Here is a 13,602-nt window from a genome sequence, read left to right as displayed (position 1 = left end):
CATGTTTTCCTCTTACAAACCTATATTGCAGGTGTTTTATAATACTGTCTTTTAGACCTTTGAAAATATATCAAAAAATATTTACTAAAGAACTGCTAAAGAAAAAAAATCAAGCATGGGAAGGCATATCTTGGAGATAAGAAGTGAGGATGGTTTGGATTGTGTGGCAAAAATAGGATTCCAGTGCTGGTCTGACAGTTAAAGACTGAAATTCCAAAGGGATTAATGAGAACAATTATTTATTCTTCCAAGTCTGGAAACAGTTGTTTGTGATTTATTATAAGTATAAGGAAAGATACTGGACTGGCTTGGTGTGAGTGGAGGCCAGTGGTCAGTGCTGGAAGTGCTGGGTCTGTATGGTAATTCTCTTCCTAAACAGGGCTGAAAAAGACATTTCTGCTTCTCTGCCAAGATGTGGCTTTGGGGTGACTAGCGGGATAAGAACTTAAAAGAATAGATAAATTTAAAATAATATTTAGACCATTTTGGTCTAATAATATTTAGACCGTTTTTTTCTGGTCATGAAGTAAAGTAACTGAGTTTGTCAGTTTCTGTGATGAGTCTTGAAGATTCTGAGTTAACTTCTGCTACTTAGCTGAGCTCCAGGGTTCCAAATCTAGATCCTGCACAAATTCCATATGTTCCTTTTAGATCCCTTCTGGAAGAAAATAAAGGTCATAATGAGGAAAATCCTGTGCAAGGGCTGCAGCAAATGCACTCAGTAGACTAAGCAAGACTGAAGTTCTGCTTCAACCTGATAAAGCAAATAGGGCATAATGTTAAGACAGAGGAAGAGTAACACCCGCCTCCTCCTCCTCCTTCTCTGCACACACACACAAGTTGTTTACAAAAGTGCCTTGTAGTGACTGCTGGTGGTGTCACTCCGTCCCATGCCCCAGAGCGATCACCGGGCCTCATGGGAGATGTGACTACAGCGTCGGACATGGGACTGTTTGTTCACTCACTTTCTGTGAAGAGAGTTTTGAACTGTGTTTTGAATAGACAGCATTTTCTTTGTGTGGTTGGTAAATAACACAGAGCAAAGTTAGTCAGCAAGTTGCATAGCTTCTGCATTCTGATTCTTTGGAGCCCTTTTGTACCAAGCTTGACAGGATGTTTTTAACAGAATGTGACCTCACTGGGATACCAGAGGTAAGGAAAAAAGTTATTGGGGCTGTTGTGGAATATTTTGCTCAGAGCTGACCGAAAGTACTGCTTTAAAATGCCTTTTGGAAAGATGGTTTCATGGTGATGCAGTCAACACCTTGTTCAGTGAAAATCAATGTCTTTCACTCCTTCATGAGTTGTAGGAAGTCTTAACGAGATTTTCAATTTCCCACATGTGGAAAAAGAGGCTGATCTGCAAATCTCAGAACGATCATGTACTTGCTCATTGAGCAAAGGCCCAGTTCTAGAGCATCAAAGTGTTTTCTTTCTAACACAGCACAGAATTAGCAGAACAGATCCAGTTGTTCATCCAAGTCCTAGGAGCAGCAGCGTGAGCATCGGAGTGGTGGCAAACCCAGCAAGACCGGCACACGTCAACCTTGCGGACGCCCATCCTCAGCCCCTGGGTGAAGGTAAGAGGCAAAGCCACACAAAGCAGCGGCTTTGTCACCAAGTCGGGCAGGACCAGGAGTGGGTTTTCATCACGGGCAGTGGAGCTGGGGCTGCCCTTGTCGCCGTGCCCGGGGGCAGAGCAGAGGGGGATGCGGTGCCCCGGGCTCTGCGGGCACTGCGGGCTCCCCCTCTCCTCCCTCTGCTGGCCAGCGCAGGGGGACCGGCACCTCCGGGATGCTGGGGAGCCCCACCTGCCCCAGGCTCCCCCAGGGCTTCCCTGGCACTGACAGGATGGAACAGTGCGAGATTCAGCTGCAGCAAAAGGGAGAAATATGAGTGTTCCACAAGTCGGAGAACGTGATTTAAAACCAACCAGAATAAAGAGGATGTCAGATTCAGATAGTTATACAGTATAAAATGTTATAGATTCATGCTGAATATCTCAGTGATTTGTTTACATTCAGGATCTAGAAAGGTATTTAAGGAAAATGAAAGAGAAATACACTATTACAAAAAATAGCTTCATGTATAATAGGGAACTTGCTATTCTGAAATGAAATTAACAATATGTGATCCTCTTTACTATCTATATCAACAGAACAACAAAACTCTCTTTTTTTTTGTGGTCAGCAATTGAAGGGAGTTTTTTCAGACTGTATGGGTGACTTAAAAATTTTAAAAGTTTGTTTTGAGTCACTGGTGGAGTGGTGAGAGGAAAAGAAATTCTCATGATATGTAAAACTGTTATTCATACCTAAAGAATTTCATAACAAAGAGATCGAAAAATATGCTTTTAAAATTGGAAAGTTTTGGGTTTTGCTGACAACGAAAGTGTTCTTTGGTAAATGAGAATGGAAAACTTTACTCACTTACTTATGACTAACTGGAGTTGCTTTTTACTGTAAAACACATAAAAGGCTAGGGCTTTGTTTTTTCTTGTGATCAGTTAAAAATGGATAGTTTGAACTTCATTTGGTTGTATAAAAGATGTGGTGAGTGCATCACTCCTCCTAGTAAGACAGGGTAATGGCTTTGGTTTGGCAAAGTTTTTACAGTGATACTTTTATATTGCTACTGTACTTTGATTCATTGCTGTGTGGTTATAAAAGCTGCAAGGTCTGCCCTAATTAAAGCAAATATTTGTACTGAAGAACCTTCTAGAGAGAAGCACGTTCTGTGAAGCAAAATTATTTCAAATGGGGATGACTAAAGATGTTAAATTTATATTCACAACTTTGGTATTTGTGTTGCAGTAGTACTTCTGATCATCATAGGTCAGATGCTTGGAATTCTATAATAAAAACCAAGATTTTATAAAGCAAACATCTAATTACCACATGAGACATGAAATAGCAGTTCAATTAAAAACAAATAGAACAAATTACTAGTAATAAATGTGTTAAGATAGAGTTTTCAGATTTAATATCCACCTACAGCTGCATCTATATACTGTGAGACAGTTTTTTAACCAATGACTTTTCCTAGTGTCTCATTCACTAAAGGTAAACTGCCACCAGTAGGTGCAATCTTGATCTTTTTATGACCTTCAGTCAGGGAGAAGTTAGCAGGGTGGGATGCAATTTACTTAATCCCAGAATTTGTGGAAAAGAGTGCAAAACTTCAATAAAAGTAGATTGTTTCATACTGATGAAACGTAAAGTGGAGAAACCAGTAGAGGTCAGTGCAGAGTGCTGAAATGGAAGGAGAGTGCCAAGGCTTTGTGTATTTATGCTCCCTACTTTTGATCTTTAACTTTTCCTTTAAAATGGGACGAAGGCTTACGGTGGCTTATGGGCAATATTCTTATCCTCTTCAAAACATAGATTAAACATACTTGTGATAATATGATAATGTTACACTGCTTAAACAGGTCAATTTAAGCAACAAAACACATTTTGTTGCGTGTTATAGCTAGCAAACAGATGCTAGAAACCTTATTTGGTGGGATCATTATTAAAAACCATATGTAATACTTATTACATATACTGTAGTGATAACTACATCTAGCTGATGGCTAAGTAGCAACAAAAAAGTAGGAGAAAGTATAATTTTTAGGGAACAAGTTTTCAAATATTTGAAGTTAGAGTAACAACAGAATTGTTCTCATTTTTGGTAAAAATTTGGATAGTTATTGTTATGTGGTGTTTTAAAATCCTTTCCTTCATGTGTATACATAGATATGCAGGGGGCTGTGGGGAGGCAGACTGTGTATAAAGTTGAATTATCTTTTGTTTCTCTTTTTAAAGCCATTGTTTGCTCGTGGTTTCCTTTTGTGATTTAAAGCAAGGAAAAGAATCACTGCCTATAGTCTGTGCATGAAAAGATCCTTCAATATATATTAGCTGCAAAATCTTCTCTCTGAAAAGCTTCTGTTCAAACTGCTTTCTGTGGATCTAGAAAGAGCAACCTGCCTGTCCCCATTCTATTTCCTTACACTTTAACTAAGGACTTTTAAAAGTAGCTTGCTATTGAATTGTGCTTGTTGAATATCAAGGAATTGCAAAAAAGATTATCACCAGATAAAAGGGGTTATGCTCTACTTTGATTCTGATACCAATTTACATCTGCTGTCTATGATGTTAGGGAGAAATTTCCTGTACCTTTAAAGAGAGTAGAGTCACACAAAGAGTAAATATTCTTGAAAATCCTCTTCACTTGTTCTGCTTACCTTTCATGTGCTTCTTTAAATTGATTATGGAGGCATTGGAAAAAATCCAACACCTTTGAAAATTATACTTTCTTTTCATTTGCTTTATCATGCTCTTAAAAGTGATGGGAACCAGACTCTGCAACCCTTCCTCACAGGCGCTTGTGCTGTGTGCCATGAGTGTGAAGGAAGCTCCAGGGGCTTTAAAGGGAGGATTACTGAAGGGGCGGGATTCCCTGTTAACTGTAGGAGATATCAGCAGTACAGATTGAGGTGGGAAGGAGAGAGAGGTGTTATCAGCTGCTGTTGCATATCTGACCCGTGATATGTTTTTGCTGCAATCCTCTGTGTAACATCACACACAGGTCTTCCCATCCCCGGGTTTTCATGTCAATATCTCCCTTTATACATGCAGCATAAAGTACTGGATTTGCTAAAGCCAATGAAGTGCTCCTTCACAGTTTGAATCAGTGGTGAGACCAGAAGCTCTACAGCTCTCCTTTGTCGTTTTTTTTCCTTGTGGCAAAGGAAACTTAGAGATAATCTCATTTCTTTCATAATAATCTGATGGTATGTCAAATGACAATTTCCGGTTTGAGTCCAAATTTTTACCAAAACTTTGCACTCAATTCCTCTCAATTCAGTTCTTATTTAAAACTGAAGAAACAACTTAAAGTACTGATTTCACTCCTGGATTTGATTGTGTTTTGAAAAAGTAGTCTTGAATCCAAAAGTGAAATCCACCTTCTTTCCCCACACAGTCTTCTGTTGTCCATAGCATTTTGATAAACAATATTTTTCAATTGGATTTTACATATCTCTCTCATTTTTTGTTGGTTAAAAAGACTGTGAGAAGTTGTATTTAACTGAGCCACAGTGGAAGTGCTCAATTGCAGTAACTGATTCTCTTCATTAGTTATTTTTGGGAGGGAGACCTCCTCTTCAAATGCCTTTCCTGAAAAGTAGTGCAGTGGTTGAAATTAAACTATTATTTATAATACTCAGTGTTTTGCTTTTAGGCACTTGATGTTGAAATCCACAAGTCCAAGTGGACTCTTGCTTCAATGAAGTTTGTTTGTTAAATTTCATCATCTGGTCTCTTTTTTTTTTTTTTTTCGTAACATATTTAATACAAACCCCCAAAATTCAGAGACCAAAATAATATTGCTGAAAATGTGTAGTTTAGTCAAGTTTAAATCTATACTAAAAGTTTGGTGCTCTTATCTGCATCCTGACCAAAGATAGAAGATTGCAGCCAAGCTGTTCATGACCAAGAAACAGAAGGTCTGTGTTATCACTGAAGTTCCCAGTCTCTTATTGATCAGTGTTTGATATTTTCTTGGTTGTGGTGTTACATTCATACATACAGGTATAGTAACATCATGTGGTTTTTTTTCCTTCTCTTCTGGTGTCTTTGATCTATATTTTTTGTTGTTCTTTAGAAGTTCTACCCTGAAAAGTAGCTATGCATAGTTAAATTATCCTTCCACTATATAACCACATTTATGTTTGTTTAACTCAGGGATATGTTTCTTTATTTTTAGTGCATATAGGTGTACCAGTATCTTTATGCTACCTGAAATGAAGGTATCTGTCATTCAGCTATAAATCTTTGTATTCTGTTTAGGCACATATCAAAAATATGTGAGCTTGTGTCCAGATGGGAATAGCACTGATCCAGGCAGTGGTGATCAGTGACCAAGGCAGCCTCAGTAGTGAAAATCTCCTCATGTAAACAAGGAAACTGTGGCATTTGCACCAACAATTGAATAAATTCAGGCTCTTTGCTGGTAATTACGTTATAAATCTGCAGATTGTGAAATAAATAAATTAGAGTCAATAAATTGGAATGATAATTATAGGCAAATAAACCCTAATTTCAAACATTTGATCGGGAGGAAAAAATATAGATTTTTCATTCATTTCATGAATAAATGGGCAGCCTAAGCAATTGGTATGATTTTGGGAAAGGTAGACATATATCCCAAGAAAATGTCAATATAACAGTTTAATTTTTGGTGGTTCTATCATTTTACTGAAACATATCCATGAAGAGACCTTTATTCCTAATGTGCTTTAAGAATCAGAAATTGTGATTTCCCCTGATTATATTAGATTGGATAGTGTTGCTGGGTTTGGGTATTTTTCACTTTATCCTGGATTACTGTCGGGAGTTTGTTACCTGCCCTTTCCACTGCGGATCTCAAGTCAATACTAGGCTTTTGTTTATCATTTCTTCAATTTCTCATTTTTCAAGAACAAACTTTAGACTCCAGTGCAAAGTCTTGGTATTCTTTGACTCACACTGAAATCCATAGAGAGCTGATAGAAGTTTTGAGTGTCTTACACACCCTGGGAACAGAAAAGAAAAGAAAAAGCAACCAACTTATGGGTTCTGGTGACCTAAACCTAAGGAACTGTATGATCTCAACATTAAATCTGAGGAATATGCAGTATTAAGACTTTCTAGAAATTCTGAAAATGACTCCCCTTTTCTAAAAAATTTCTGTTATTTCTCTTTTGCATATGTATTTCGAAGGGTTTAATACTCACACTGGTAACTGTAAACAAAATAAGTGTGAATTCAGTTTTTGTAATACATATTCATGTTTATGTTTACAATCAAAATCACTTCAAAAGATATTTACGTTTTTAACAAGTCATGTTTAGCACTGAATCCAATATTTTTCTCTACTGTACAGAATAATATTTCTGTCAACAATCTGTAACACATCAAAGTCTTCTGTAGTGGATGTTTGTGATTAGTCAATATAGTTCAAGGAGTTATTAAGAATAGGATTCACAGAATAGAAAATATTCAACAAGTTCATTTACTTTTTCTTTTTTTTTATTTTTCCATGGTTTACTTTTTCCTTTTTTATTTTGATGGCACATCGCAGTTTCAATTTTACGTACTCGGTTTTCCCAACACTGTAAAAATACAATAAATAGCTCCTATTTAAATACATTATTTTACTATTCTTTGGGGATTTCATGCTGGTCCAGAAAAAGAAGTGTGCTCCTCTGAAAACTTTTTTCTTTTTTTATATTCTATTTTTATCAATATATTCATATTTTAGATTGATATATAAGTATGAATCCGTATAAAACGTTATGAAATTTCTGCAGGGAAATTATACTTAGGAGCTCATCAATATATTTTATGATCTCAACAAGTTAATATGGACTTTTATTTTTTCCAGGAATTAAGGAGTTAAACTTAAAAAAACCCTTCATTAAAATTAGATGAAATATGGATCAAAGTCTGAAAAAATACTATCTGCAGCTTTAAACAGCATGAAACTGAAACACATTTCCCATGAACTTGACTCACAGAAATATTTTTTCTATTTTTCTGGTAATAATTTTATTAGTAGTGCTCCTCTAGAAGTGTTAATCATGTGATTGCATGTGTCACAGATATTCCATTTTGCTAGCAGATTTATGCTACTTCAGAGAAAATATATGAGTAAAGATTTTCTGGCAGCTTAATTTTGGTGGTAAAGATGACCACAGAGAATATGAATATTTATGCATTGTATGATTATATCATGTTCTTTTATGAAAAAGTGATCTGGAGTAGCATGGATTTTAATTCTTAACCAAAACAGTAGCATTTGCAATGGGATGACAGGGTTAACTTGATTAATGTTTAAGGGGAGCAGGGGATAGCATCTGCTTTGACTTTGGCAGGTTTTTTAACACAACCTCCCACAACATTGTAATATTGATGCAACGTATTTGTGGACTATATGGAAGGACAGGTACACGAGTAGAAAACAGATGGATCATTGAATTCCAGGGGCTAATGGCTCATACTCCATCTTTTTATCTGAGTTCCTTAGGTGACTGTCCAGAAGCCCACCCTAGTTCCTTAACTTCCTCAGTGTCTTGGTGGACAGTGGGTTAAACATTTTGTGTGGACGGTGATGAAAAGAAAAAGCAGTGGGCTGTGTCAACAGCAGACTACCAGTAGATCAAAGAAAGTTGTGATTGCCTTATACTTGGTACTAATTAGGCCACATGTAGAACACTGCATCCAGTTCTGGGTACCTCCATTCAGGGCAGAAGTTGACCAACTGGAGCAAGTTCAGCAGGGAACTATGAAGATGGTTGGAGGCAGCAGCATATGTGCTGTGAAGAAGCTCTGCAAAAGCAGAGCATATTTAGTCTAGAAAAGAGAAGCCTGCAGGTAAAAATAAAACATTTTTAGGCAGAGCAATCCTGAGAAAATAACCCTGTGGCAACTTCTGAAATAATGTTTTCCTCGTAAGTGCGTAGTGCCTCCTGCCACCATTCATATTCATCAGGTGTGCTTGGGCTGCTAAGCAGCTCTAATGAAACACCAAACATTGCAAGAGATTACCCTCATGTTAGGCAGTAATTGTTAAGTAGTAGTTTACTAATTTATAAAGGTAAAGTATTGCTTTCACATAGACAGTAAAGAAAAGTAGAAAACATTTGGCATTTTAGGGCTTATTCAGATCTGTGAACCTCCTGTGTTTGCTGGAGGATTCTTCCTGCAGAGTAGTTCTTGCTGTTATTCCTGGAATGTTGGAAATTACCAGAGTCCAGCTTTTTGCCCAGGGTGGTGAGTGCTTTTGATAAGGAAGAGATGGCTATGGATTTTGAGCTGTGCCTTGGTTTGATTTGATGGTGCTTATCCTCTGTTTTGTTCTTTTTCCCTGAAATTTTATGTGAATATTTTTGCTGAGGAAGAAAGAACTGCATAAAGGAAATCAAGAGAAATCTGATGTATTTTCGCTTGGAAGTGAAAACAGTAGAACAAAGAGAGTGATCTTTAAGTCTACCTTTTCCTTATGCCAAATCAACATGACTAACAGTGAGGACTGGGAGCTAAAAGCAGAAGGAAAGAAACGAAGCCTCTTGGGTCATTGTTAGAAAATACTCTACTTGGGAATGTAGACTACATTGTAATCAATCTTTTACTGTAGGGATTTATGCTGTGAAAGATATTAGGAAGTGGCTGGGAAGACACCAATGTAATCAGTCCTGGAGATGTGCCAGAATGTTCAATCTGTCCTGTCCAGATGTTGTCCTTTTAGGCCAAGAAAAATACCTCAGCCCAGATCGCTTCCTCCTTATTGCAGAAGCAGGTTTGATATTTGCATTGCCTGTTTACAAGTTTGATTTTTAGACCTGACTCAGGCTGGGCTCATCAAATGCAGGACTACCCAGCAGGCAGCTCTGGTAGTCCTGCTCACAGGACTTGCATAATTTCTAAAAAATATTTTCAGATGTTCTTTTTCACCTCTCTGGTTAACTATTTCCTGCTTCAACCTCCTCCCAAAAAACAGCCTGTCCCAATTTTTTTCCCCCCACTGATCCTAATTTGCTGTATCACTTTGCTAGGTCAGTATTTCTGAAACCATTTCTAGTGCGCTCATGGCCTTGCATGGAATTTCTGCTGCATTTTCCTGGGCACTGTTGACCTGGCATAACTGCACTCACCAGAAGTGGTCCTCTTATGGTCTGTGAAGTCTGACCATATGACTGTCTCTCAATGCCTGTGAAATCCTGTGAAATCCACCCATTCTTCACTGCACTATCTATAGAGCTTATCGGCTTCTCCATTTATAATCTTGCATTAATTTTTTTAATTTACTTTGCACGAATAGTTTCAGCATGTTTTGTTCAGTTGATTTAACTCCAGGTGGAAGCAGCCTTGTTGCTTTCCTGAGCCCCAACACCAATATCATCACCCTTGGTTATTGCTGTCTAGGTGCACAAAGGGAAATGAGGAGATAAGGGCATGGGCGCTGGTGATGTATGGTTGAAACCTCTTCAGGCTCTTTCCACGCATCCTGGCACAAGAACCCATCTGCCAGAACTACTTGGGAGTTACAGTGTATGAATGGAAATGGGAGTAAACTCTGCCTAAGTTCCGAGCCAGTAGGAAATGAGGACTCTAATATTGTGTGAGTAGATGTCACCACAGTGGCTGTGATAAATAAGCCTTGTTGGAAGGCTGGCTATGGCATCACATTTATTAGTTCTTGTATGCAATTGGAGAATTGTCTGACTTAAAATATGGCAGTGTGAGGTCTCATCTGCTCACATTTACATCTCATTATCAGTGAGACAGGAAATTTTTTCTTGCCATTCCTGGTCACTGAGGACAGGGAGAACAGAACAAGTAGGAGTAGCTGTAGGCTCAGCTGTCATTGCAGCATCAGTGTGGGAATAAACACTTAGAAACTGGATACTGGAAAAGTCCCTAGTTCTAATCCATGGTAAAGCCAGATAACTTTGGGTAGTCAGCTGTTAAATGGGAATTAAATGGGAATGTGCTCTGGTTATGAGACATTGGATCCCACCACATCTGTAAGGCAAAACTTAAATAATACAATCCTCTGATATTACATGAAGAAACAAGTCACTGTTCACACTTTTTGATTTAAAAAAGAAAACAAAAACCTCTTTCCTAAATTATTTAAATTTAAGACTTTAGGAAAATGACATTGACGCTGCCCATTTTTATGTCTTGTAAAGACCATACTCAAACACACGCTTAATAGGTATGCACCTCTTAAAAATTAAAAACTATACAACTTGGGTTTTTTTTTTTAAATATATGATGTTTTGGAAATTGCATTCAGTCAATTCATTTCTGTATTATTAGATCTTTACAGTACTTGGCTGCAAGTACAAGAAAGAAACAGCATGCATAATCATTTCTGTGATTACCATGTCTGCTGCCCAGTGACACAAACTCTGTCCAGAAGGAAGGGAAAAGGCATCACATCCTGTACATCTGCTTATGCAATCTTATAGACATTGCTGTTGCAAAGACATCAGGGTTTCTTCCATTGATTTATAGAGGTCAGATTTCATTAGCAAAGTGAATAAGGCACAATGGCCAATGCTGATTAAAATTGAAAGATAAGGTTTGTTCTTGTAGCAAGAAAAAGTTCAAGAGTCTAGTATCAATGAAAATATTTCTCTTTCTGAAACAACACTGGGGTTTCCAGCAGGAATTTCAGTGGGATTATACAGTTGGAAGATGATTATATTCTTAGATGGCATTTGTTTCTTTGTTAAACACTTTGTTAAAACCCCATCAAAGATATAAGCATTTTGTTCCAATTTTAAAACTCTTTTGTAAGTCCTGCTATAGAATTGGCATCCGTCCTTTAATCAGCTGACAAATTGACCAGTGCTTGTACAAGTTCTACAGCTGCCTCAAAGTATGGCTGAAAAAGGAGAAACTTGAAATTCTGTCTTCCACAGGTTCGCAATGCAGTTAATTTGGTATATAAAGACAAAATCTTGAAGAACCTGAGCTTATTGTGAAGATTTCCTTCACTCAGAGGAAGAGTTTTTAGTACCGTTTTTGGGTGGTCTGTTCTCATTTAGCTCTGGAAATTTTGCTACTTGCCTGTGGTGATTGTAAAAGGAGAAAATTATGATGAATTAAATGTTACTGTAATACATTGTGTTCTGTGGTGTTTGCCCACCTTTATGTACATGATCTACAGATACATAGCATATGTATTGAAGATACTTCAGTATGAGAAATCAATGTTCTCTGCAAGTTTTATTTTAAATTATTAAAAACCAGAAATTCTTTATTCTTTAGAGTTCTGACATAGGCAACTTTCCTTTCTGTTTATCTGGACTATGAGGGAGAGAAGCACATTGTCCTCCTTTTTATTAAGCTTTTTATTATGGGAACATTCCTCAAGCAAAATATACCTGGAGTCTAACATTCCCTCTCCAAAGGCAAAATACATTCTCTTCTCAACATACCAGAATGAGGGACTGAATACTACTTTAAATTATTCACCTTTTGCCAAAATATCTGGTTAATCTACTTAACTGAATAAAAAATGATCCTGAATGCTCAAAGTACTTTTGTGAAATAAAATGTATGTTATGCATGTACAATGACAGCGGGAAAGGAAGAAGCAGAGGTTGCCAAGGACATTCTGAGAACATTTATTGATTGGAAACAAATCAGTGGAATTTTTTTGGTTTTGTTTTGTTTAGTTTTGCTGGATGGTTTTTTTCTTCTCCATATTACATGAAGTGGTCTCTGTCTGGGTGTAATTTTTACTTTTTAGTGCCATCTGCACCTGTGGCCTTTGGACTTAATGTTTATGACAGATGGACTGGACTGTGCTTGCACCATTTAGTGTATAATCCTTCTGTATGTATCTATGCCATGCTAGGCAGTGGCACTGGCCCAATGGGCATATTTATTAGTGCAGACTTCCTGTCTGCTTCCATTGTTCTGTTGCAGTGTCCTTTGAGCCTAATGGACCTTGCTTTGTGCTGGGCCCACCTACAAAATATTGTTTCTGATTCATGCCAGATATCTATTGCAGACTCTGATTTTTTTTTTCTCTAACACATTTGCCAACTAGAACGCTTAAAATGGATCAATTCCATATTGTAAATGCTCTTCCTCTCCTCTCAGCCTGCAAGCTTCATTTTGGAACAAGCTTGCTAGCTTTGTTTGCTAGTATCAAGATGCTTGATAAAAACAGGAGAAGCATTCCTACTGAAAAATGTGACCTCTCATTACCTGAGCTGCTGTTCTACTGGAAGCAGAAGTTGTCCCCAGTGAGGCAGTGGCCCCTGTAGAAGAGAGTGCAATAAACACAGCCTTGGCTGAGGAGCTGGTGGCTGACTCATGGCCTGCAGCCCGGTGCTGGGTGCCTCATCCCATCCCTGCTGACTTCATCGGCACTGTGTGATCTGGAAAAAAGGATGGACTACTATTGAACAAGAAGTGTTGCCTTCTGGATCTAAACAGCAAAACAAAAGCAACACTTGGGCACTTGCAATTTTTCAAGTTATTTTTGAACCTAACAACCACAGAGCTGATATCACGAAAACGAAGAACAATTCATTATCAATCTTTTATCTCATAAAACCAAGAGGTTGCGTCTCTAAAATTTTTGGGCCTGCTACAGAAAAACATGAAATTAATCTCATAGTTTAGATGTAGTCACATTAAATTAGTGGCAAATTTCAAGAAGACAATTAAGAATCAAACTCATCCTGTTCTAAAAGTATAATTTTTTAACATATATATCCTAACTGTTAAAAAAGGCTTTGTAAAATATTTCTACAGAAAGTAACCATGCCTCTGTGAACTCTCAATGCAGAAAGAGATTATCTACATATCTTCCTATATTGCATAGCAAGATTATGCATTATGGCTCATATTATCATGGTCATGAGAAAAGGAAACACATTCTGCATCATACGTCTGCCATAACAGGGATAGTTTCTGTTGTGATATCAGCCAATCAGATTTCTGCAGGATGAAAATGAAGACCTATGAGAGAGAATTCATCACTTCATAAACAAGCTATTATCAGTAGCAGTTTCATGTCTAGAAAAGGTTTCTTTATATTATTGAAATA

At 37.5% G+C, this 13,602-nt stretch overlaps 1 protein-coding gene across 2 annotated transcripts in view; it reads left to right on the top strand.

Moving 5' to 3' along the window:
* The first annotated feature begins 909 nt into the window (after window positions 1-909).
* The window catches only part of ST18 (ST18 C2H2C-type zinc finger transcription factor), a 169,536-nt gene continuing 156,843 nt past the window's right edge, over window positions 910-13,602 (top strand). The window contains exons 1-2 of one of the 2 annotated variants that reach the window (XM_064706090.1): window positions 910-1,152; window positions 1,450-1,580. Coding sequence is in view for 1 of the 2 variants with exons in the window: in XM_064706087.1 (XP_064562157.1) it covers window positions 1,114-1,152; window positions 1,445-1,580 (175 nt within the window). In the remaining variant the exon portion in view is untranslated. Of the gene's footprint in view, window positions 1,153-1,444; window positions 1,581-13,602 lie in introns of both variants that reach the window. The other variant, XM_064706087.1, reaches the window with a different exon arrangement.

Source organism: Zonotrichia leucophrys, chromosome 2, assembly GCF_028769735.1.
Source record: "Zonotrichia leucophrys gambelii isolate GWCS_2022_RI chromosome 2, RI_Zleu_2.0, whole genome shotgun sequence".
NCBI lineage: Eukaryota > Metazoa > Chordata > Aves > Passeriformes > Passerellidae > Zonotrichia > Zonotrichia leucophrys.
This window is presented reverse-complemented; position numbering and strand designations above follow the sequence as displayed.